Source organism: Kockovaella imperatae (genome assembly GCF_002102565.1).
Source record: "Kockovaella imperatae strain NRRL Y-17943 chromosome Unknown BD324scaffold_2, whole genome shotgun sequence".
NCBI classification, from domain to species: Eukaryota; Fungi; Basidiomycota; class Tremellomycetes; order Tremellales; family Cuniculitremaceae; genus Kockovaella; species Kockovaella imperatae.
Window position 1 is genome coordinate 1,521,373 of NW_019028942.1, and position 21,570 is coordinate 1,542,942.

Here is a 21,570-nt window from a genome sequence, read left to right on the forward strand (position 1 = left end):
TCGGACAAATTTCCGTCGGACCGAGATTTGATCGAGGTTTGTCGTCATCGATATTGAGAATATTGACATCCGTCTCCATCGCTGCGTCCCATCCACTTTTTGAAGGGCGATATCTGTGCATCATGTCTGACCAGGGCGGTAGACATGGCAAAGCGGGGTCCATCATCAACAGGATACTCCCGTTCACCTTTGCCATAACCCTCGGACCCAGCGTCACTGCGTCAACAGCCCTATTCATTGTGGTGAGTTCAGACTGTGTCTTGAGCCCGCGATTCTGAATGGGCCTTGCTAATGGCATACTGTGGACTCAGCGCGCATTGATGTGCAGGCATGTGGCTTATCAACAACATGATGTTCCGCTACCGAGCCCCGATGCTGAGCTGTGTGGAAATCCGGTTGTTGGCGCGTGGACAGCTAGTGTCATGACGGGTTTGGCAGTCTTGGACGGGATAGTCTGTAGGTCGAGAGATACGAAGAGGGGGACTGGACACTGGCTGATCGAAATCTTCACATCTCTCAGCCTTCCTCTCCACTTCCTACGTTCGTAATCTCGCGGACAAATACGGTCGACGTCCACTGCTGTACACCCTACCTATCTTAGCGATGATAGCGACTTCATCTCTCATCGTCGCCTACCTCGTCCCCAATCCCATCTTACCTTGGATTCTCCTCGCTCTCAACGGGATCTTCATCACGGCTTCTACAAAATCTCTATTCGTTCCTACTCTTCTAGTCTCCGATGTAGCTGATGACGAACAACGGACGCGATACTTTTCCCGATTGGAAGCTGTCAGTCTCCTGGGTCCCGGCACTGGTTTCATACTTTCTGCCTTGACTTCACGATACAGCTCTATCACCTTGCTGCCTTATTATCTTGCACTCGGTTTCCAATTCTCAGCGTCGGTCTACGCATTCTTCTGTATACCAGAGACAAAAGACATGGGCGATGACGCCGACTCGGATTCAGGAGACCAAAGTCAGGATCACCATCACCGTCATCGCGATAGTGGTCTACCTGAAGCTGTGGAGGAAGTGGTCGAAGCTGTGGTGGACCCTATCAAGCCTTTGGGCTTGCTGTTGCCCCATCGTGATAGGGAGACTGGCAAGTTTGAATGGCGCTTGACGCTTTTGACAGTCGCTCTACTGTGCAACACTATTGGAGTAAGCAATGGGGACCTGTAGAACCTATATGGTGACTGCTTGCTGACTCTTGACTGTCTAGATCGTCTTCATTCCCACGGCATCTCTCCTTTACCTCAGTGACAAGTTTGGATTCCAGCCTGAGCAGGTAGGGGAACTCGAAGATCGTCCTGGGGGTCCAGCTGATCCGCTCACAGAACGGATGGATTCTCGCCTATCTTGCCCTGTCAAAATTCGTCTTTGTGCTCCTACTGTTCCCTCTCATCCAAAAGGGAGGTCGGAAACTGTATCACGCCTTTCTAGAACGAAGAACAAGAAATGTCTCAACGTCCACCGAAAGATCGAGATTGATTCAAAGACAGAGCTACAAGAAGAGGGAAGCCAGTAGCGAAGCCAATCACTTCGATGTCAGTGAATTGCTGATCCGCCAGGATGTCTGATGGCTGATCCCAAGGGTCCAGATTATTCTTCTATTTTTCTCCGTCGGCCTAGATGCGCTTGCCTTGATTATGGTTTCCTTGGCAAACACCCCGAAACAAGCCATAATCAGTGAGTGTTCCAAGTTCCGCACCCTGCAGCCGTTAACGTCTATACAGGCTATGCCTTTCTCGCCCTGGGATCAGGCGATCAACCGACGTTCAAGTCTGTCTTTGTCAGTCTCGTCCCCGAGGACATGGGCGGCGAAGCCCTGGCTGCTTTGGACATGGTCTGGAATGCCGCGAGATTGCTGTCACCATTGATTCTAGGCACCATATACGCTGTCGTTCTAGAAAAGGGTATGCCGCAAGTCTTGTTCCTTGTCGCCGGGGTAAGTACCGAAATTTGACACAAGCCTTCCTTCCCCAAGCTGATGATCGTGAAAATACCGCAGGCGTTCTGTGCGGCTGCAGGAGCATTTATCATCCCCTTGGTAATCATAGGCAGGAAACAGCCCTAGTAATGTATGTTGTTCGGACATGATCTCGATCGTGGCAGGTTTTCTTGAGTCATGTTTGCTTACTAAAAAGACCAAGACCGGGTTCCCGCATCTTCCGCCCGTACATTTATTTACGCGGCACTTCCTACTTATAAACTGATTGGTTTTCATCCAATCCATACATCCCTACCATCTCGTCCAGACCCGCCGAATCAGATCTCGAGAATATCTCTCAACCGTCTGAACATGCTCTCTGCGGAAACCACGATCAACGCCCCTCCACACGTAGTCCGAGAAGTAGTGAGTCGTCCGCCACAAATTCCTTTCTTTGCTGACATCCCGGTCGCTTCCAGTTTCTTGACTTCGAGAGGATACCGACATGGCACAACCAAAGACCATTCTTCGAGTCAATACAAGTCACAGGTCCCTCACGTTTGAATGGCTCTGAATGTCAGAAAGGTGACAAGATGGCCGTCAAGATACCAGGTATGAATTTCACGCCCACTGTTCAGGTGAGTCTTGACACGCCTTGATATTCGCCATCCTCCGAGACTGACGTCTGTCCCTGCAGGAGAATGAACCAGAAAACTTTCGATGGCTCGGATCACTCCCATACATCCTCACCGGCCCACACGATTTCTTCTTCCGCCCTGATCCTTCTGGAGATGCCAACAAGACATTGTTCAGACAAGAGGAGAACTTTACCGGTCTCTTGAGCTTCATGTTCGATAATCCGAATAGCACGAGGGGCAAAGGCACGATTGAAGGCTGGCAACGATTCAATGAGGATATTAAGAAGGAGGCAGAAAGGGTGTGGGCCGACAAGCAGGGTGCCGTTGCTTAACCCGAAGGTAACGATACAAAATATTCATCATCGGGTATCACTTGGTGCCTTACATGTTGTAGTACTATCTAATCAGAATAGATGCGAGAATATGTATCGAAGTACCATCGTCGGATCCGTCACGGGTCTGAAGGTTATGAGGATTTGGAAACATTGGACTTCACGACAGACTTTGCTTAATCAATACCACACACTCAGTGTACAGCATGCATCCGCGTACATGACACAAGCGAAAGAACAACATACAAGTCAATCATGCCGCAGAAAGCCCATCCACGCAAGTCTAACCGCTCACATGATCTTCCACTTGCCCATTCTTTCGGTCAAGGCCTTGATGATCTCCTCCTTGATCTCAGCCGCAATTCTGTCCTGGTCCTCGGCAGATAATGCCCCACTTTCCGCAATCTCCGACTTGAGCTGAGCCGGATTGACCCGAAACGGATTGAATGTGACTTCACGTCCATTTCCAAGGGCGATAGTCCGGATGGCATCTTCCTCATCTTCAAATTCTGAAGGGGCGCTAGCGGATGATATAGGTAGAGTCTCACTGCCGCCTATCGATTGGCGGAACATAAGGGAAGGAGCTCGACGTACTCCCTTGCTGGATTTTTGTGATGGCTTGGACCGAGTAGATCTTGACGTAGACTTGGCCAGTACCCGAGCTTCGTACTCGTCTGCATCAGGTAGATCGCTTTCGTCCTCTGATGAGATGTCGCTCGCCGCTGATTCTGATTCATAGTCGTCCTGAGGTGTTACTTTTGACGATGAACCGAGTTTCAAGTTGGCAGTCAAAGGTAGGGAAGGATTGAATGGATGGTTCTGTGGTAGGGACTGTGCGAGAGAGGTCAGTCGTCGGTGTCAGTAACAAAATTTGATCACTTACGCTAGGTCCAGCTTTCGGTTTGAGCGAAGTGGATGCAGACGGCTTAGGACGGGAGGACCCAGTCCGCCTGCTGGTACTATTGTTGGAAGCTGAAGAGGGGGCCAAGGGAATACGATTGGTGGATGGAGTCTGTGCTCTCCTCGCTGTCATATAACATCAGCCAGATTCTACTCAGTATGCACGATATCCAGTCCACCTCACCCGTCTTGGACCCTCGAATCGGCGTCGAATCAACAGAGTGGTTGGTTCCCCGTTTCCTTTTAAAGCATCTCGTCAGTCTCACCCTTCATGGTGTGCCAAAATCATCCCAAAGCTCACCTCTTGCCTTTGTCACCTTCATTCAACGCTTTATCTCTGGTCTCCGCTTCTTGCTCCTTTTCCCTGGCATCTATCCGGTCCTTGGCTATACGCTGCATCGTCTCTTTCCATCCTCCTCCCCAATGTTTGGACAGTTGATCCAGGGTCATGTTTCGCAATTCCCGAGGGATCTTCAACATCTCTGTCTCTTGTCGAATGAGAAAGGACTCCAATGTCGCGCTGAGAGAATCACGAAATCGATTGGTTCGGTCTGCCACTGCGAGCGAATATGCAGTCAGTCAAATGGTACATGTGCAGCTGTTTGCCATCTCCTCCTCGCGCGCTCTACTCACCCTCCAGGTCAAAGTTGTCCAGTAAGGATTGTTTTTCCGATTCAGAATACTTTGATGGCGGTTTCCTCGATGACCCCTTGGCTGGCGTCAAAGCTATGATAGGGACTTGCACTTTTATCGACATATTGGCCAGATCTCTGCGGTGGACCGTGACAATCGATGCGTAGCAGAAGTCTTGCCCGTACTAGACGAAATATCTCGAGATGAAGAGAGTAAGGATAGTGGATAGTGATGTGCATTTGTTTGGCTCTCCAAAAAGTCAATCGCGTCGGGGAAATTTGCTTCCGTGGGTTTGCATCCAGTGATCCCACCGAGTGCTCTAGCAGATGGCATGGATGCAATGCGATCATGAACCACTAAGCTTCATATATACAGCTCGTCAGCCCCTCCGTTATAACACGTATAAACAATCATAATCATTACGTTCGTTATTTACAGTCGTGGTGCCCCTTGAATTCCATCCTCCGGCGACCTCTCCGCAACATCCACTTCCCGTCAAAGGGTATGCTACATCTCCTGAACACCCGATCCTTTACATGCCCCACCAATCACCCTCCGACCTCCCTCCAAGCTCGATCTCATGAGCCACATCAGATCATCCCCGCCATGCCACGATGCCGATCAACATCGGGCAATGGCGTATTGTTCCTGCTTCTCGAGATACTGGCTTGAGGAAACAGCTGAGCCGACAAAGGCGTCGATCGTCCGCTCTTCGATCCATTATGAACGTGATGAATTAACGGCGTCGACCTCCCGCTCCTGCTTTCGAGCCCAATTGGCTGTCTTGTGAGGTCAGTGCCTAGACCTCCGAAACCCGGTTCCAAGAGCTCTAGAATCCCGGGTAAGAGGCTGTTCTGACGACACAGAAGGACGAGCTCCTTGCCAGTCTGGACAGGTCCACTATTCGAGCTCTCCATTGGAGCAGCTTTGCTGAAAACGGTCTCCGAGGTCTTGACGACATTCTTAAACGATGCCAGTTGAGCTTCCTTCTCGCCAGTATCTTGCGATGCATACGCCAGGCTGACGGATCCAGATCGGCTCTTCCTCAGTTTCTGTGGAGACGCGCCATTCTCATGCGATGGCGCCGGCTCATGAAATGCCAGCGCATCTTGTAGAACTGCCAATGCCATCTTCTCTGCCGCGTACCGAAGCCGCTCTTTAATAGTCACGGGCACTCTGAGACTAGCCTGTTTAACAAGAGCCACCTGTCTCGGTAGATGATTAGCCCATCTCGCAAACGTCTCGGAGTGGGCAAGAGAGAAGCAGTATTTCCGACGATCTCCCGGCGGTGTTGTGAACTCCACCTTGAAAGTGTGCCGCATGAAGCCTCGTTCGATGGTGATCGTCTTGCCTGTCTCCATGGATGCGTAAAATATACTGATCGCTGAGTCAGAAACTTGCCATCCCAATCGTTTCACTCACGCATTGAGACCTCGACGGTCGAAGACGATCGATGTTTGTCCAAGAGCTTTGCCTCTGAAGACGAAACTGGCCTCAGCACTCTGGTCAAAGGCAAGTACAGGAGGGTCGAATTCCAGTCCATCACCATGGAGATGAATCTCGAAATCGGGATCGATATCCGGCAGCGTGACACGAACAGGCTTAGACCAAACATTGAAAGGTAGTTTGCTGATGAGCGGACTCGTTTCGACCTCAACACCAGCATCTAGATGGTCGTGAGTATTCAAAGCTTGAGGCATGATGTTGCGAGTGATCGCGAAATAGATATCTTCCAGCAGGGCAGCAGGAACCAAACGGTGCGGATCATTCGATCGAAAACGTTTGACGAAATCGTCAAGTTTCAGGCATGTGCCCGGTTTCCCAAAGCCATAAATGCCATGATGATCATCGTGAAGTTCCATGATGGCAAATACTAGCTCGATGGCCAGTTCCCGAGAATACGGCAGTAGCGTCTGGTTGGCATCAAAGTGATACTTGGCGAAATTCCGCAGGAGCAACTGAAAAGCGTCTGAATCAAGAGGCGATCTTAGCGTCATGAGGAAATGTCGCAATGCAACATCGATCCTGGTTTTGAAAATGTGGCAGTGTTGGAGGTAAGCTCTGAGAACCCGCTCGTCATTCGCGAGGTAAATACCCAGTTGCTCTCGATCAATGTGAGGAGTGTTGAAGAGAATCAGGGCGATAGATGTGGTATTTGCACGACCCTCCGAAGCATTAACCAGATTTTTTACGGCGAGAAAAGGATCTTCAGCGAATCGGTCAACAAAGTGGTCCAGCAAGTGACGTTGGGGTGAACTCGAGGGAGAACCTTCAAATGCTGAAATACGAACTCGATTGAGCGGGACGACCGACTTGACGACAAATTCCATGTCGAGGTTAGCCGTCAGACTCCGAGTGAGAAGCGGTTTGGCAACGACGAGAATGTCGTTGAACAGTAGAAGGAATCGATCTTTGACCGTCTACATGATGTCAGGGGATTCCAATGCAAGAGCCCTGGTACTCACGTGTGAATTGACCACCTGCAATACTTGATGAGCCAGAAGGAGCTTTCGAGGTGGGTCGTCCAGTAGATCTGGTCGCGAAGGATCATCAGAGCTCAAAGTGAGCAAGTCATCAAGTCGCTTCATTTTCTGCACCACGTCGTCCGCATGTGCGTGCTGAGATGACTTGATATCGGTATCATCCATCCGCGGGGTCGAAGTCCCCGGCCGGGCAGTAGCTTGAGTAAATCTCGTGAGCCTTGATCCTTCCTCGCTAAGCTCCGGCACTACAGAGACCGAGGGTGACGCTGAGCGATGCTGATGTTGTAGAGAGACTGAGCGAACGTCAATTTTCGGAGCTGGAGGTGGAGCAAAGGGATCCATAGCTGTCGATGGGTCGGATGAACTTGATGCAGAGCGATTGGTCGATTCTTGGGGCAAGGGTTCGGATCTGCCCGACTCTATCGCAGAGCTACCTTGTCTCGACATGCCACTAGCAGAGCTTCGAGGCGAGATCTGCTGTCCAAATGCTTTGGCCAGCCAGCTGCGTTTACCATAGCTTTCTTCGGATTCTCTGCGAGATCCCACATCGGGACTGGTCGAAGCTGACACGATGGAATCCAGGTACCCGTGACTTATTGATGGACGATCATTCCTACTAGTGGCAGGAAGATCGTTTCTTGCCGCGATCTGAGGCGACGTCTCAGGTGTCGGGTCCGTTGACATGCCTTCCCAATTGGCTATGCCAGGGAATGGTGACATCTTGGCGTTGTAAATTCGAGGATCGTTGAGATCTGCTCTAGGCATGAATGAGGTTTGAGAAGGGTTCTCAAGCTGATGCTGGAGCAGGCTGGTATGGGCCGAGTCCGCTTGAGATGGCAAAGAAGGAGAGAGCGAGCTGATGGAAGCTTGATGACGAACCGGGTCGATAGCCGCGATATTTGGAGATCCACGTGACATTGACCTTGTAGCACTTGCTGATCCAGGGGACATTGACGACTCTGATCGCCGTCGGGTACAGGTCTGGACTACGGACAGCGAATTGGGACTCATCGGTTCACCCGTCATGGAGCTGCTTGCTGACGATCTCGACTGGCTTCGTTTGCGGATGGCTGTTCCGATCTTGCGTCCGATCTTCGCAGACATGCTTCCCGACTTTTTATGGTAAAGGACATCGAAGGGCACTGCTCGATCTTCGGGACCTCCAAGTTCCTCCCATGACATTGTGCTGTCGCGAATGGAAGACGCATTCGGCGGGACTTGGGAGTCTCTCGTCTCGATCGATGAAGCGATGGACGCTGTGCTGTGATTGTCCTTGGGGGGTACCTGCGGGGGAACACCATTTGAGAGGCGATTGCCAAGCGGGCTGTGCTGCAGAGGTGAATCCACGGGACCGCCTGCAGCGAGGTCAGTCCTGAACTCGCCTAATTACTCACCGACCGCCTCGCGACCTGGAGTTCCCCAATCACTACCGCTGTTCTCCTCTACCTCGCTGGGCCAATTCTCTCCGCTTCTTGATCTCACTCCCACAGGTCCAGTTGTAGATCCTCGGCCCATAATAAACATCATGGAGCCCAAAACATCCCGCGACATGATGGACTCCCCTGGTGAGACACTCCCAGCTAGAGCCAGGTCCATCGAGGTAGAATCGTGTGGTAGCCCACGTCTAGGAGTGGTGTACTGTGGGGTTGCAGTCCCCATCTCCCCGTTTAAGAGCCCATTAAACCGGCCGATAGGGTCGTTGTCAGGTGTATGAGGTTGATCTTGCATTGCTGCTGTCCGTTCCTGTATGACAGCTGGTGTCCCTTTTGCTGTCCGAGTGGAAAGACTTCGAGATAGATGCGAGTCATATTGAAAAGGTTCATCCGCGGAGCGCATCGTCCCGCGTGAGGCGGGCCGATCGGGAGCCGAAAGCAGACCGTTGTCACCATCAGGAGGAGCCAACATGGCCGCTGCTTCTTGTACAGGCGATGTTCTTGACACAATGGGTAGAGTCTCAGTGAGATCCTCGTCGTCCCGAGGCTGGCCATCACCATCATCCTCCTCGCTCTCGGCATCCGTTGTAGACTGTGAGGCCTCGGCAGCTGCTCTTCGTTGCTCCCACAGTTTCCTGACTTGTTCCTCCTCCTTTTCTCTCGCTGCCCGGCGTTCAGCCAATCGCTCAACCATTCTCCTTCCGACTGCACTCCGCCTTTCCTCGCCCATGTTGGACGACGATACGGTAAAGCTCCTTTTTAGCCTTGGACGAGCCTCCGGGCTGTCGGGTTGTAGTACCTCGACAGGACTTGCGATGGCAGGCTGCGGTGTAGGTTGAGGCATTCCAAGGAATCTGGGAGCTCCAACCGTGCCTGCTCTCTGTAGGGGAGCTCCACCCTGAACAAGAGGTGTCGGAGCCCGACCTTCACCATCCGAAGGCGTGTCCCTACCTCCAGTCAGCTTCGACATGGCTTGAGCACGAGCAGCAGCTGAATTGGACCGTTGAAGATTTCGCAGATCACCAAGTGTGGGAAGTGGGCTCGGGGTATGACGACCGACACTAGGTCCTGGGGTTGTATCCGACAGTCCAGCGGTGAGATAGGGGCTAGGGGGGAGAGGAAGGGGAACAGGGGAGAGAGATGGAAGGTAAGATTGAGCCAATTGCATGGCTGCCCAGTCGGGTGGCATTGTAGAAGATGAAGGTGTGGCGGCGTGGTAACCTGTACCCATTTGACCAAAGGTCATTTGCGGTGGTGTCGGAATATGGTAAGAGGACGAGGATGAACCTGACCTTTGTAAACCAGGAGTCGAGTAATTTCCGCCGTACATATCTGCGTGACTGAAATACTGAGCGACTGGCGAAGGCGACAGAACTTCCTGATCGTCAGGAGGATCATTTTCAAGGGATGATGGATGTGTTTCCGACCAGACGTGTTCCACTGCGTCATTCAGAGTCGATGCGTCATTCTGGACCGCTGCACACCTTTCTCCAGCCTCTTGACCGCTGTTCAGAGGCAAACGATCAGGTCTCCTTCCATCTGATTTTCTCGGCAATGAAGCAGCTCGTTTCAGCTTGGCAACAGCTTGGGACCTGACTTGACTGGCATCTTCAGGTGAGGCAGGTCTGCCACTACGGGACCCTGGTTTGGACGCATGAGATTGAATCGGAGAGGCGGAGAACATCTCGCAAAAGGTCACAGGAGAAGGTTAGGCTCAGTGGGAGGGGGATATATTCGAATTCGTCCTTTCGTCCACGCACAGTCGTTATATGCCGTTCATGATTGGAAGGAGAACAATTGGCACGCGTATCCAGTACAAAGAGAGAGAGAGAGAGAGCCAGTCCAGTTCCTCCAAAATTGGCTCTGATGTGTCGTAGAGGACCTCAATGAGCTATGCGTGAGGTCGATGAGAGCATAAGCCTCCAATCGCAGATCATCTAGAAGGGCGTGAGTGAGTGAATGAATGACTGAGTGAATAGAAATCTTTGGTAGCACAGCGCCTCGCAATTACGGTGAGCACGGCCTAAAATTTGCTTCCGCTCTCGTGATTTGATTCCGTCGAGAGCCTGGAACTGCTACTGCTGCTATTGCTACTGCTACTGCAAACGAAAGTCTGCAGCTCAGAGCAAGGAGACCGACAGCTCGAGAGCCTGGGATGATCAATCTTACTCCTCTCTCGGCCTCGGCTTCGTCGTCCTCATCCTCTGAGCCATTATGCTACCTGTTAGAACTGGACGAAGCTCGAATCCTGCTGGACCTGGGACAGAGAGACTTTCGAGCAAGTGCAATCAGAGGCGATTGGTCGTATGAGGAGAAGGTAAGAGAGTGAGTGTGTCTGTTTTAGTCTGAATTCGCTGCTTGCTCACGCTTGCGGTCTAGACTCGCACCAACAATCTCGCTGGTCCTTCTCTCTCATTCGCCAACGACCTACCTATCCTTGTACCCGTATGCGAGAGCAAGATGGGGATTGACGTGCCCTGTATACGCGACACAACCGACTGTAGAGATGGGTCGTGTCGTATGCCTTGCGGAAGTCTTGTCCTGGAGGTCAGAACACGCCATAGAGGATAGTTCAGCAGCCTCGTCGGGAGGGATGAATGGCGAGTCGGAATCTGAGCTTAGGACCAACGGAAAGGGCAAGGAACCTCTCAGAGGTCCGTTCATTCCGACAGTAGAGGAGATCCACGAAGCCTTTGACTCGATCAATGCGACGAGATACAATCAGCCTCTACATCTAGGCGGTAAATAGGATTAATGCTTCGTCAGCAAACACCACTGATCCTCTTTAGGTGAGCTCTCCCATCTCCTGCTCACTCCTTTCCCATCGGGTCATACGCTTGGAGGTACCTTGTTCAAGCTACGATCACCAACATCGGGCACAGTCCTGTACGCTGTCGGTATCAACCATACGAGCGAGCGACACTTGGACGGAATGGTCGGAGGGCAAGGGGGTGCCTCAGGTTATTCAGAAGGGGTTACTAGGCCAGACCTGCTGATTATCGAAGGAGGAAGAGCCGATATAGTCAATGCGAAGCGGAGAGATCGCGAAAGCGCCTTCTTGGATCTCATCACCTCGACCCTTCAATCAAATCATTCGGTCCTGATCCCTTCTGATCCGTCTCCTCGCCTGATGGAAACGCTCGTTTTGCTAGATCAACACTGGTCATTCAAGCTTCAACCATTGCCTGGTCAAAGTCGTCCTCCAAATCAGCTTTGGCCATACCCGTTATGCGTCGTGAGCCGTACTGCTCAAGACATGTTGGCATTTGCGCGAAGCCTTATAGAGTGGATGGGAGGTGTGTTGAGGGATAGTGGAGGAGAGGATGTATTAGAGGGCGGCAGAAAAGGCAGAAGGCGTGGCAAGAAAACGAACGGAGCCATGGGATCTGACTACGGTGTATTGGACTTTAGGTATGTCGTCCACCTGACAGCAAACTGCTCTCAGCGGCGCTTGACGATTCCTAGGCATATCCAATTTTACTCTTCGCCGACAGAATTGATGCACGCTCATCCGCTCATGCGGCCAAAAGTTGTGTTGGCGATTCCTCCCACACTCTCTCACGGACCTTCCCGGTGGCTCTTCACCGCCATGGCTGGGACTGAAGGCAATGTGGTGCTTCTGACCAGTCGAGGCGAGGAGAACACCCTGGCTCGTGATATTTACAACATCTGGGCGGCGGGTCAGGATGCTACGGCTCTGTGGGGCAGAGGAAGAGTCGGTCATCTTCAGGATCTGATCGGCAACATGCAGCTAGAGGTGAGCTCATATATCATTGGCAATGTCTCGTAACTGATTGGCCCAGATGGATACAAAAGTGCCATTGTCCGGTGCCGAACTTGAGGCCCACCTCGAAGCTGAGAGGGAGCAGAAGGAAAAGGAAGCTGCTCATCAAGCTGCCCTGGCCAGATCTCGGCGAATGCTGGAAGCAGACGACCTGGACACCGACTCCGAGTCTGGCTCAGATGACGATGAATTCGGAGGTACCGAAGGCATGCTCATCACTCGTCCCACAGAAGCAGAGACAGAGGATAAGATGCAAATGTCATTCGATATCTTCGTCAAGGGTCAACAGATGCGAGTCGGCAGGGGCAACCAAGCGGGAGAGATGACAAGATTTCGAATGTTCCCACATCTAGAGAAGAAGGGTCGGAAAGTCGATGCGTTCGGTGAAGGTATCGATGTCGGTTCATGGATCCGTCGAGGCAAAGAGATCGAAGAGGAGGGCGAGACGCAGGAAGTGAGGGACGCAAAAAAGCGCAAGATCGAGGAAGAGGAAAAGAAGGTAAGGAGATGGACACTGTTGGTGCGCTCGAGCTCAGTCTGAACCAGAAGGAACCGCCCGAGCCGCCCTCCAAGTTTGTTAACGAGATCGTGACTGTTTCACTGCATGCGTCAGTATTTTTCGTCGACATGGACGGGCTGCACGATGGTCAGGCCATCAAGACGATCATCGGAGATCTCCAACCGCGAAAGATTGTGGGCATCTATTTCATGTTAAAAAAACTCTTCGCTCATCAGTGTCCAGATACTCGTGCGGTCGTCGAAAGAGACTACGTTTGACCTCATCAAATCTTTGGGTTCGACGAAAGCTACAAAGGACATTTTCGCTCCCTCAACCGGTGAACAAGTTGTCGTCGGAGAGCAAGTCGCCAGCTTTTCCGTCATGCTCGGAGACTCCATTTCTTCGACTTTGGGTTCGAAGTGGTCGAGGGTGAGTCCTGTCGCAACAGCTCGGAGCTGAATATGTCAGTATGAGGATTACGAGGTTGCGGTCATTGATGGCAATATTATCTTTGCCACTGGATCTACGGTCCCGACTCTAGAGGCTTCTTTCGTCCCTGTCCCTCCTGTCGTCAAGGAAGTCAAAGTTGAGACGGACACCATCACGAACGAACCCGCGGCAGCTACCGATGGTGATGGGGAAATGGCAACAGTCAAGTTGGAACCAGAGCCAGCACCGGAAGAGGCCGCCGATATGGAGGCAATCCAAACTTCAAGCAAAGCCTCATTACCCCTTCTCACAGTCCCGTCATCCATATTTGTTGGTGATCTTCGTCTAGCGATCCTCAAATCTCGCCTTGGATCCCTAGCTCCACCCATACCAGCTGAATTTGCAGGAGAAGGAGTCCTAATCTGTGGTCCAGGTGTTCTCCAAGGGGATGCTGCTAAAGCAGGAAGTATAGTTGCCGTGCGAAAGTTGTCAGAGGGGAATATTGTCCTGGAGGGTGGAATAGGCAGGACATATGACGATGTCAAGAAAGAGCTGTATAGGGGCTTTGCACAGGTCGTCGCTGCTTGACCTCGTGAGCATCAGCATCATCATGCATTCATCATCATGTTGCATCCCATCGGACCCCCCCAAATCGGCGGTTCTCAGCGTTTCCGTCGGAATTCCTGAGACTGTAAAAGACCGTTCGTCGGAAATTTTTTGCATTACTATCGTTGCGCTTGCTGGGGTGTCGAATCGATCCAAGTTGGGACTAGACGACGACGTGAAACATGCCGAAAGCTTCCAAGAAGCCCGCCGACTTCAAGGTGAGCGTCGCGTAGTCGTATCGAACTGATTCATCGCCCAGAAAGCCAAGGTCAAGCTCGGTAAGGGCAAGCAACAAGCCTCCAATGCGACAGATACATCCTTCAAGGCTAGAAGTAAGCGCGGCTCTTGCAGACCAGCAGATACAGCTATGCTTACTTATATATGTCGAATAGCCATCGCGCTTCCTGGGCAACGTCTTGATCGAGCTTTTGCGACTCCCGATGAGCCAGTCACTGCTCAAGGCTTGACCCTGGATGAAGTGATATTGCGATTGAGGCATCCCAATGCCGGTGTTCGTAGGGACGCTCTGGGTGGTATCAAGGAGATCTTGGTGGTACAGCCTGCTAGAGATGTCGGCAAGGTTCTGAGGGCTTTAGGGGGAGTCATTTCAGACGATGTAAGCATCCCGTGCCGTACATCTCGCGGAAATTGCTGATAGGCCGCTAAAGGATTCTGGAGTGAGAAAGACCTTGTTGAGTCTGGTCGGCTGGTACCTTTCACTTCAAGATGAGGTCTGTCTCAATCTACAGACTAGAATATTCGCGTCCTGACTCCATGACGCAGTCCTCTCTTACACCACATATCCCTCTACTTCTACTCCATACATCTTCTGGTTTATCACACATTTTCCCCGAGATCCGACTGGATGCTTGCAAATTGGTCCATATACTATTGGACCACGTCCCTTCGCACGTAGTTGGATCATGGCCAGATTGTCCGGCAGGGTCAAACAACATTCTAGAAGGATTACGTTTAGCCCTTGGTCTGCAGGGAGACACAGGAACGACGATGAGCAAGACAGGTTCTGAGGGTCGATTGACAGCTTTGGAGACTCTGCTCGCCTTCCTCAAGTTTGCTCTTCGTAGAACAATGGATGTCCAAGACCCTAGTTCTAGCTTCGCAGGACCGGCTCCTATAAGGAACTCAAGTTTGCAGTCCCTCAAAGGGAAAGAGAGGGAGGTCGTGGGCCAGGTCTTCTCACCCGGAGAGTATGGCTATCTTGCCGGTACCCACAACTGGGCAGAGTCTTCTTCTTCTACTTTTTGGGACATGTCTGGTCTTGGAGTGCAGGGGTCTGGGGAAGATGAGCAGCAAATCACCCAATTGACTGTAGGTTGCCACCAGCTTCCCTCATGAAACGAGCTGATGAGTCCCACAGACCCTTTACGACCAGCTCGCTCCGCTACTCGTATCAACATTCATGGAATCTGCCCCGGTGGCTTTCGCACCAAATCGATCAAATGCGACATCTGTTGACCAGACAGCAACGTCCCTATGTCTCGTTTCTGCATCACTCACAGTCCACCTTGCCGGTGCCATTCGTCGCGATTCAGGCTCAGACCGAGCTATCAGACAAACGGTCTTCGCATTCATCCGGCGAATGACACCTTACTTCCCCTTTCCCTCAGGCAGGGCAGCTGCCTCGACTACTCTGAATGGCTTAACCCATGGTTTCGAGATGTCCCTTGCGTTCGCTTCTCTCGTCACTTTGCTGTTACCTGCCACACCAGTCATGACGCTGCCACGATCTCTGGCTTCACAAGGCTGGGTCGGAAGGGTGCAGCTAATCAATGAAGCTTGGTCAAAGATCCAATTGTCAAGTGCAGTCACTTCCTCGGGTACAGGCGACATTTCAGAAGAATGGGCCATCGGCGAGGTTGCAGATTGGATAAGCACCTGTCTCGTGAGTCTCTCAGCATGCCGCTAGCCATAGCTAACAGCCACAGGCAACCACTCAAGATGTCACCACCGCACCGCTCTCGTCAGCCGCTTTTCGAGCTCTGCTGCCCATCATTTCTGACCTGATCATTCTCCGACAAAAGCGGGTCCAGACTGAAGATCTGTCCGTTCCTGAACCCTCTTCTCTCGTAGGAGAACCTTTCATATCGCATCTTTTGCGATCTTCATCATCAAGTGCGACCAGAACAGCGGGAGACGAAAATTTGATCGACCTGGTGCTAATTCATGAGGATCTTCAGTCGAGCGTTCCCTTCTTCCTTGATCTGGGCTCTCCATTGAGACATCTCATCAAGATCTGGCTAGAATCTCTGCCGAAGACCCTGTGGGAGATCGGTCACAAGAATGATACCGCTACAACAAACATCCTGGAGTTCCTCTTGCGGATCGGTCTGCGGGGCAGAGAATCGTTCGTGGCGCCGTACAGCCTGGTTCCTCACACCGTGAGTCGGGCGAGTGACCACATCAATCACCTCCAGCTGACGAGGAGTAGATCTTTCAGGAAGTCAGTGCCAAGCTGGCATCATTCTTTCACATTTCTCACCCTACCAGGGGTCACATTGCTGGCCCTTGGATCCGCTTACCAAATGCCTGGACGAGGAAATTGGCACTCGACGTAGCCAGGGTGTGGACGCCATACGAGGCGGATTTAGGTAGAGCGGTGGACTTGGCCGTCAAGGGCACTGATTGGGAGAGATATTGGCGGAAGTGACTGTAGCGTAGACAAGATGCCATGGTTGATGCAAACAAGCCAGAGTCTTGGCTAGCATCCAGTTCTTTTGTTGCCACTGATGTGCCACGCCGGGTGGGTCGTCGCGTTGAATTCAGCTGGTCTCGCTTTGATTTCGAATCTGTTCATCGACCACGCGAATCACGCATCTCGCTGACTGATCATGACGACCAGCATCACAGTGAGCAACAAGAGATCAAATGGACACCAATTCAGTGTTACTGACGCCCTGCAGGATGCCAGGTTCACCTCCCTCCATTTCACCCCCGGCCACCTACTGTCCCTCTCGATAGACGATGAACCAGAAACAGGATGGTCCGTCATGCCTGGATATGACCAGACTCTTCCTATCCCTTATCACTTGGAGCCTCCGCGTTTAGATGCAGATGAAACCCTGCCTAGTCAATTACATCCCTCTTATCCATTTGGTCGTCCGCCAACGGTCGGTAAACCACTGCGACCTTGGATGTCTGGACCTGGGAATCTGCTTGGGACGATAGGGGAGATGGACGGCAGTTCTGGCCTAGGGAGAGCAGGTATGATAGGATCATTTGGGAGGGGAGATGCGTGGGACGAGTTGGCGATGCGCGGCATCATAGAGGTTGAACAGAGGAAAGAGGTTCCTCCCGGCATGGCGGTGAGTCGCTTAGAAGGGGCTAGATGCATTCTGAGCATGGAAAATTGTCTCCAGGGCGCGAAGAGACCTCCATCACCACCATCACCCTCCTTGCATCCTTCACTGGTTCCCGGTCCTAGATCATTCCACCTCCGTAATCATCTCGCTCGTCAGCGACAGGCATCTCCTTCTGCACCAGTTGATCCGTTTGACGCCCCTGTCCCGAATGAGACCTTTGTGGGGGAAGAACAGGATCCTCCAGCCCCAGAGGAAGGACAAGCCATTCCTCAAGGCGGAGCAGCTGGGAATGTCGGTGGGACAGCTACTCAGGCTCAGGGAGCCACTCAACGGGAAGGTACACAGAATCGACCGGAGAGGGGTCAGACACAGAGAAGTCAAACGACAGGCGAGGATGATGGGTAGCTTTGGGCAGCGAATGCCTTCACGACCGGATGACATATTACGCCCTTGCATGATGACCATTCTACTAGCAGGAGAGGGCGCTCGCGTCACCAGAGGCGGACGTTTTCTTGGTACTGATCCTATCTGTCTCTTGACTTCTCACAGCTCGGTCGACGCATCGACATTGAGGATTAAAGCCTGATAGTATCTTGTGAACTCCACGATGGCATCGGCATCCTGTCGTGTGTGGTCAACCATTCGCTCTAGCTAGCCGGCAAGGCTCGGACAGGACACGTACCACTTTTTCGTTGATGGTGTGCGCCTATGAGAACATGAGCGGTCATCCTGACGACTGAATTTTACTCACTCCTTGCGAGTCATCATCTGGGAAGTACCGGAATCGATAAATGTTGCGCGTGAGATCCCAATACCTACGGAAAGAGCAAGGAACGTCAGTTCATGAGAGCAGCCCGAGAACAGTGGATCGCCAACCTCCTGGTGTCGGTATTCTATGGAATGAGTCAGACTTCGTCCCACACGCCTGGGCAGACTTACACCAGTGCCCATGAATGGCGCCACAACAAGCTGATCGTCTTCCTCGAGGTGTACCATGGACCCATCCTCACTGACTTCCGCTCGACTGGCCCACATACCTCGACTTGTGCCTGCGAATACACGCCAAGCGGCATTATCCATAGACGTCGGGGTGATCGGGGCGGGTCCGTGTGGGACTTCGTAAGCATCGGAGAGATATACTGTGCCTCTTGTTTCGCCCTTGGGGTGATACTCTTGACCCCACGCAGAGAGGGTCAGGTCGAGCTGTTCGGCAATGGGTCGCAGGGTCTGAATGATATGTTTCTGGACGTCTTTAACCGAGGAGTGGATGTTTATTCGGTGATTCACCATGACTTCGGAGACTTCTGGCTGGGAGCAAAGTAGTTCAGTATACAACTGCAGAAGACGGTCCGATCCTCCTCACCAATGCATTGATTTTGAATCCGGCGTGCATTATGTCTGAACACCGACAAGGTGAGCATCCGCGTGATCAATCTGAGAGCAGCACTGACCTGCTGCCTGAGTCGTGGAGATGATAGCTTCGGCCATCTTGCCTTGACCTTTGCCTTCGGGTTTTGTACCCAATCCATGTTCGATGATATCCTGGGGTAGCCTTTTAAACGCCTTCATACTGCCTTGTGATTTGGCGACGCTCCTCTTGAGCGGCCTGGGGATCTCAGGGGCATACCGAGAGGCGCATTGGAGGTATCCCCAGATGGGACTCGACTGCTCGAGCATAGGCTGATGTGGGTTTTTCTCAAGCTCTGCAATGAGCAGCGATGTAAGTCCGATATTGGTATGCTTTGGCGGAATTGACGAATGGCCCCCAAGAGTCGAGACTGTCATGTTGAGGCTGATGGTCAAAACATTAGCATTATCAATCGCTGTAGGAATGGGGCTCACTTGTGCTTGCCCTTCTCCGCTACGGCTGGCAAAGCGAAGCGACGACCCCAATTATAGCTTAGACCGGAGCCTTCATCGACGAGCAAGGCCATAGAGTCCCTGCCATAGGTCTCCAGAAGCCAGTCACGGATAGCAGGCGCTCCTCTTTGGCCTCCTCGCTCTTCGTCGTGTCCGAAACCGAGGACGACGGTTCGTCGAGGTTTGAAATCAGAGGTCTCAAGCAAGAGCTCAATCGCGGCGCTGAAGAAGCATGAGCGCAATCTCCATTACAAGCGCTCTCTACTCACAGGATGGATGTCAATCCCGACTTGTCGTCCGAGCTCCCTCGGCCCCAAATGTACTTGCCGTCGTACACTCCTTCGAACGGTGGCTGCTGCCACTGATACAACGTCTCCGGAAGCACCGGTACAACATCTTGAGGGGTTGTCAGCAGAAAAGGGCAGCGCTGTTGAAGGCTCTCACCTTGATGAGCCGTAAGCATGAGAGGCTGAAGCGAGGTGTCGCTGCCTATCCATTCATACACCAGCCCAATCGTGTCGACTTTGGTCAGCTTGAGGTGCTCGTGGCTATGATTATAAGCTAACGACATCATAGTTTTGCCAAACTTACACTAGAGGATACGACTGCTCGAGGTCTTTCCAGCCCCAAAGTCAGCATCCTCCCATCAAAGCTGATGTATGTTCACCCACATCTATGCAGATCGTGAAATATTTCCCACTTGGGATCTTCGCCAGGTTCGCCCATTTCATCGAAAACAAAAGTTGGAATGCGGATGACCCCCTGATGCCATTTGATAATACGGTCCTTGAACGATCGGACAGAAGAGGTGTTGTGTTGGTCCAATGATGGCATCAATGGGTCTGCTTGGTCACAAGAGCCCCCTTTCGCATCGACCCGGAGACTTGCAATCGACGAAATAGTTGCTGACAAGATAGATAAGGGGCTCGGCGTTAGGAGAGCAACGAGGGCAAAGAGCGACAACACTAGAGCGAGGGAGCGCTTTGACGTTGTCCCTCGGGTGCTAGACCCGTGAGGAAGCAGCGGCGCTGTATCCGTCTTGCTCATGGTCGCAATCAGTGTCAAACTGTATAAAAGATAACGGTGTCCGAACAGATTCGGACCACACATTCGGGATCTTCACTGCCGCTTTCGGATCTGGCCGAGAAGGGACATTCGGCGATCGCCGCGTCAACGTGTGATGGGATGGATGCATGCACATGATATATAGATCACCGTGAGTTTGATTGCAATGCTTGGCTGACCTTCTCTTCATTCGCTTTGGCTCGCTCCAAACCGACCCCTGGAGATAGAGCACTCGTCCACAGGAAAGTAGCTTTGGCCCTTTCTCTTGGATTGTTGGCAAGCTGAGGATCGCTCGGAACGGGTGTATCGGGCAGCATGGTATCGTAGGAACCAGCGAGTCGCATCACCTCCGACCGACGGGCTGTGATGATTCTCAGAGATGCGACTAAGAGAGAGACACTGGCAGCTCACCTTGACTCAGGTCCATGCCCTTGGCCCACCAGTTGTGTTCCGGATGACGGCTGCCATGAATAGGTGTGCCGACCAAACTATTCTGGCCAAATAAGCCAAGAAAAGATTGATCGTTGACAGGCGGTTGAGGGGCAGGGAGCTTAATAACAGACTCCAGCCAGGCAGCCTCCGCGTCTGCTTCGTTCATGTCGCCAAGGCCAGGCACACCTCTGGGACCGAATCTACCTCTTCCTCCTCCTCGTCCTCCTCGCGCGCCACCTCTACCACCTCCTCCACCGCCTCGGAACGGTCCGCCCCGGTTCGAACCGCCAGTGAAAGATCGTGGCGGGCCACCCTGTTTGAAGCCCCCACGCACGCCGGTGCCCGGCGCGCCACCCCTCAAAGGGCCGGCATTAGGGCTGAACTGATTCGGGGGCCCCGCTCGATGATTGTTCGGTCGGGATCCACCTCTCGACCCACGCGGATCGTAACCTCCTTGCCTCTGTCGCTCTGGGCCTGGCGCACCTCTTTCTCGATGTTGTTGAGCGGGATGAGGATTCTGAGGCGGTGTCAAAAACAGATCGTCTGCCACTCTATCCACGAGCCTCTTTCGAGGCTGAGAATTTTGCCCAGGCGGATGCAGTGCGGGAGGCGCCGGTTCCGCAAAGGGGTCAGCGGCGATGTTGTCGGGGACATCGAAGAATGCGTCTGGTCGACGTCTCATGGGATCGTTGCCTGCATCTGCTGAGTGCTTGTCGGAATTCTCCTGCCTTTGGATTTGGCGCTGAGTCTCCTTACGAGCGGACGACCTGATCTTGTGGGGAGCAAAGGTGTCAGCTTCGAGCGAAATGCCAGCTAGATATATTCACTCTGCTCTCTTCTATGCCACTGCTTGATAATGTGTCGATGTCATGCTTCGCAGCTGCGGGCAGAGACAGACCATCTAAAGGAGGAGGCGCAGAGCGATCGTCCTCAGCATTTTGTGGGATGGTGGAGGAGAAGGCAGCTTCGCCCCATCTCGCACTGAGGGCAGCTCGGGAGCTGCTAGGACCAATTATTATCCTAGTTCCCGGGAATCCGCTGGTTATCCTTAGAGGCATGGTGCTCAGAGTGTTACTGGCGATCACTAGGGGAGATGAACCACAGAGTGTGAGTGTTGAATGAGACCTGAAATTCGGGATAAAGTCGAATGAAAATAATCGAGAGATATTTAATATTTTCAAGGACAGCTGCTTCATATCGAGTGCAAGAGGTCTCCGGCGGACTCA

General features: G+C 52.4%; 9 protein-coding genes across 9 annotated transcripts; 5 read left to right on the plus strand and 4 right to left on the minus strand.

Moving 5' to 3' along the window:
- Positions 1–71: 71 nt before the first annotated feature.
- On the plus strand, positions 72–2,096 carry BD324DRAFT_616674 (major facilitator superfamily domain-containing protein). The gene is made up of 8 exons (XM_022014847.1): positions 72–242; positions 312–456; positions 521–1,161; positions 1,223–1,288; positions 1,338–1,547; positions 1,602–1,689; positions 1,737–1,948; positions 2,012–2,096. The coding sequence occupies exons 1-8, from the start codon at positions 123–125 to the stop codon at positions 2,075–2,077; spliced, it is 1,548 nt and encodes a 515-aa protein (XP_021873963.1). The 5' UTR covers positions 72–122; the 3' UTR covers positions 2,078–2,096.
- An 86-nt stretch (positions 2,097–2,182) lies between these two features.
- BD324DRAFT_616684 (hypothetical protein) lies at positions 2,183–3,117 on the plus strand. Its single transcript, XM_022014848.1, has 3 exons — positions 2,183–2,356; positions 2,410–2,568; positions 2,628–3,117. Exons 1-3 carry the CDS (start codon positions 2,303–2,305, stop codon positions 2,898–2,900), a joined length of 486 nt encoding a protein of 161 aa, XP_021873964.1. The 5' UTR covers positions 2,183–2,302; the 3' UTR covers positions 2,901–3,117.
- Positions 3,094–4,653, minus strand: BD324DRAFT_616686 (hypothetical protein). Its single transcript, XM_022014849.1, has 5 exons — positions 4,434–4,653; positions 4,102–4,357; positions 3,985–4,040; positions 3,784–3,926; positions 3,094–3,731 (listed from the first exon to the last, which is right to left on the minus strand). Exons 1-5 carry the CDS (start codon positions 4,555–4,557, stop codon positions 3,192–3,194), a joined length of 1,119 nt encoding a protein of 372 aa, XP_021873965.1. The 5' UTR covers positions 4,558–4,653; the 3' UTR covers positions 3,094–3,191.
- A 76-nt stretch (positions 4,654–4,729) lies between these two features.
- BD324DRAFT_679226 (hypothetical protein) lies at positions 4,730–10,315 on the minus strand. Its single transcript, XM_022019032.1, has 4 exons — positions 8,311–10,315; positions 6,899–8,271; positions 5,856–6,853; positions 4,730–5,810 (listed from the first exon to the last, which is right to left on the minus strand). The coding sequence occupies exons 1-4, from the start codon at positions 10,031–10,033 to the stop codon at positions 5,024–5,026; spliced, it is 4,881 nt and encodes a 1,626-aa protein (XP_021873966.1). The 5' UTR covers positions 10,034–10,315; the 3' UTR covers positions 4,730–5,023.
- Positions 10,316–10,441: 126 nt separating this feature from the next.
- Positions 10,442–13,691, plus strand: BD324DRAFT_616689 (putative cleavage and polyadenylation specificity factor subunit). The gene is made up of 8 exons (XM_022014850.1): positions 10,442–10,674; positions 10,729–11,090; positions 11,139–11,760; positions 11,815–12,106; positions 12,153–12,632; positions 12,680–12,826; positions 12,876–13,061; positions 13,101–13,691. Exons 1-8 carry the CDS (start codon positions 10,505–10,507, stop codon positions 13,647–13,649), a joined length of 2,808 nt encoding a protein of 935 aa, XP_021873967.1. The 5' UTR covers positions 10,442–10,504; the 3' UTR covers positions 13,650–13,691.
- A 106-nt stretch (positions 13,692–13,797) lies between these two features.
- Positions 13,798–16,379, plus strand: BD324DRAFT_616690 (hypothetical protein). The gene is made up of 8 exons (XM_022014851.1): positions 13,798–13,885; positions 13,927–13,999; positions 14,060–14,283; positions 14,336–14,398; positions 14,451–14,996; positions 15,046–15,570; positions 15,614–16,066; positions 16,117–16,379. The coding sequence occupies exons 1-8, from the start codon at positions 13,850–13,852 to the stop codon at positions 16,333–16,335; spliced, it is 2,139 nt and encodes a 712-aa protein (XP_021873968.1). The 5' UTR covers positions 13,798–13,849; the 3' UTR covers positions 16,336–16,379.
- A 20-nt stretch (positions 16,380–16,399) lies between these two features.
- Positions 16,400–17,458, plus strand: BD324DRAFT_616692 (hypothetical protein). The gene is made up of 3 exons (XM_022014852.1): positions 16,400–16,534; positions 16,589–16,990; positions 17,045–17,458. The coding sequence occupies exons 1-3, from the start codon at positions 16,517–16,519 to the stop codon at positions 17,390–17,392; spliced, it is 768 nt and encodes a 255-aa protein (XP_021873969.1). The 5' UTR covers positions 16,400–16,516; the 3' UTR covers positions 17,393–17,458.
- A 72-nt stretch (positions 17,459–17,530) lies between these two features.
- Positions 17,531–19,894, minus strand: BD324DRAFT_575762 (putative carboxypeptidase s precursor; the record flags this gene model as incomplete). Its single annotated transcript, XM_022013143.1, has 12 exons — positions 17,531–17,608; positions 17,670–17,693; positions 17,739–17,802; positions 17,864–17,880; positions 17,927–18,295; positions 18,351–18,385; positions 18,439–18,779; positions 18,830–19,069; positions 19,117–19,243; positions 19,292–19,395; positions 19,439–19,463; positions 19,519–19,894. The coding sequence occupies 12 exons, from the start codon at positions 19,892–19,894 to the stop codon at positions 17,531–17,533; spliced, it is 1,800 nt and encodes a 599-aa protein (XP_021873970.1).
- Positions 19,895–20,025: 131 nt separating this feature from the next.
- BD324DRAFT_616696 (hypothetical protein) lies at positions 20,026–21,529 on the minus strand. The gene is made up of 3 exons (XM_022014853.1): positions 21,172–21,529; positions 20,324–21,116; positions 20,026–20,273 (listed from the first exon to the last, which is right to left on the minus strand). The coding sequence occupies exons 1-3, from the start codon at positions 21,400–21,402 to the stop codon at positions 20,059–20,061; spliced, it is 1,239 nt and encodes a 412-aa protein (XP_021873971.1). The 5' UTR covers positions 21,403–21,529; the 3' UTR covers positions 20,026–20,058.
- Between the last annotated feature and the right edge of the window lie 41 nt (positions 21,530–21,570).

What these genes read in the sequence shown, in the direction of transcription:
- BD324DRAFT_616689 (XM_022014850.1), top strand. Translation starts at nt 10,505, where the DNA reads ATGATCAATCTTACTCCTCTCTCGGCCTCGGCTTCGTCGTCCTCATCC. An exon ending in TCAGCCTCTACATCTAGGCG is followed by an intron (nt 11,091 to 11,138) that starts GTAAATAGGATT and finishes GATCCTCTTTAG; the next exon opens with GTGAGCTCTCCCATCTCCTG. An exon ending in TACGGTGTATTGGACTTTAG is followed by an intron (nt 11,761 to 11,814) that starts GTATGTCGTCCA and finishes GACGATTCCTAG; the next exon opens with GCATATCCAATTTTACTCTT.
- BD324DRAFT_616696 (XM_022014853.1), bottom strand. Translation starts at nt 21,402, where the DNA reads ATGCCTCTAAGGATAACCAGCGGATTCCCGGGAACTAGGATAATAATT. An exon ending in GTGGCATAGAAGAGAGCAGA is followed by an intron (nt 21,117 to 21,171) that starts GTGAATATATCT and finishes GCTCCCCACAAG; the next exon opens with ATCAGGTCGTCCGCTCGTAA. An exon ending in GGGCATGGACCTGAGTCAAG is followed by an intron (nt 20,274 to 20,323) that starts GTGAGCTGCCAG and finishes GAATCATCACAG; the next exon opens with CCCGTCGGTCGGAGGTGATG.
- BD324DRAFT_679226 (XM_022019032.1), bottom strand. Translation starts at nt 10,033, where the DNA reads ATGTTCTCCGCCTCTCCGATTCAATCTCATGCGTCCAAACCAGGGTCC. An exon ending in TCCAGGTCGCGAGGCGGTCG is followed by an intron (nt 8,272 to 8,310) that starts GTGAGTAATTAG and finishes ACCTCGCTGCAG; the next exon opens with GCGGTCCCGTGGATTCACCT. An exon ending in GACCGTCGAGGTCTCAATGC is followed by an intron (nt 5,811 to 5,855) that starts GTGAGTGAAACG and finishes CTCAGCGATCAG; the next exon opens with TATATTTTACGCATCCATGG.
- BD324DRAFT_616674 (XM_022014847.1), top strand. Translation starts at nt 123, where the DNA reads ATGTCTGACCAGGGCGGTAGACATGGCAAAGCGGGGTCCATCATCAAC. An exon ending in CAACAGCCCTATTCATTGTG is followed by an intron (nt 243 to 311) that starts GTGAGTTCAGAC and finishes CTGTGGACTCAG; the next exon opens with CGCGCATTGATGTGCAGGCA. An exon ending in GCGAAGCCAATCACTTCGAT is followed by an intron (nt 1,548 to 1,601) that starts GTCAGTGAATTG and finishes CCAAGGGTCCAG; the next exon opens with ATTATTCTTCTATTTTTCTC.
- BD324DRAFT_616684 (XM_022014848.1), top strand. Translation starts at nt 2,303, where the DNA reads ATGCTCTCTGCGGAAACCACGATCAACGCCCCTCCACACGTAGTCCGA. An exon ending in CACACGTAGTCCGAGAAGTA is followed by an intron (nt 2,357 to 2,409) that starts GTGAGTCGTCCG and finishes GGTCGCTTCCAG; the next exon opens with TTTCTTGACTTCGAGAGGAT. An exon ending in ATTTCACGCCCACTGTTCAG is followed by an intron (nt 2,569 to 2,627) that starts GTGAGTCTTGAC and finishes CTGTCCCTGCAG; the next exon opens with GAGAATGAACCAGAAAACTT.
- BD324DRAFT_616690 (XM_022014851.1), top strand. Translation starts at nt 13,850, where the DNA reads ATGCCGAAAGCTTCCAAGAAGCCCGCCGACTTCAAG. An exon ending in AGAAGCCCGCCGACTTCAAG is followed by an intron (nt 13,886 to 13,926) that starts GTGAGCGTCGCG and finishes TTCATCGCCCAG; the next exon opens with AAAGCCAAGGTCAAGCTCGG. An exon ending in ATTGGATAAGCACCTGTCTC is followed by an intron (nt 15,571 to 15,613) that starts GTGAGTCTCTCA and finishes TAACAGCCACAG; the next exon opens with GCAACCACTCAAGATGTCAC.
- BD324DRAFT_616686 (XM_022014849.1), bottom strand. Translation starts at nt 4,557, where the DNA reads ATGTCGATAAAAGTGCAAGTCCCTATCATAGCTTTGACGCCAGCCAAG. An exon ending in GATTCGAGGGTCCAAGACGG is followed by an intron (nt 3,927 to 3,984) that starts GTGAGGTGGACT and finishes GTTATATGACAG; the next exon opens with CGAGGAGAGCACAGACTCCA. An exon ending in AACCGAAAGCTGGACCTAGC is followed by an intron (nt 3,732 to 3,783) that starts GTAAGTGATCAA and finishes TCTCTCGCACAG; the next exon opens with TCCCTACCACAGAACCATCC.
- BD324DRAFT_616692 (XM_022014852.1), top strand. An exon ending in AGGTTCCTCCCGGCATGGCG is followed by an intron (nt 16,991 to 17,044) that starts GTGAGTCGCTTA and finishes AATTGTCTCCAG; the next exon opens with GGCGCGAAGAGACCTCCATC.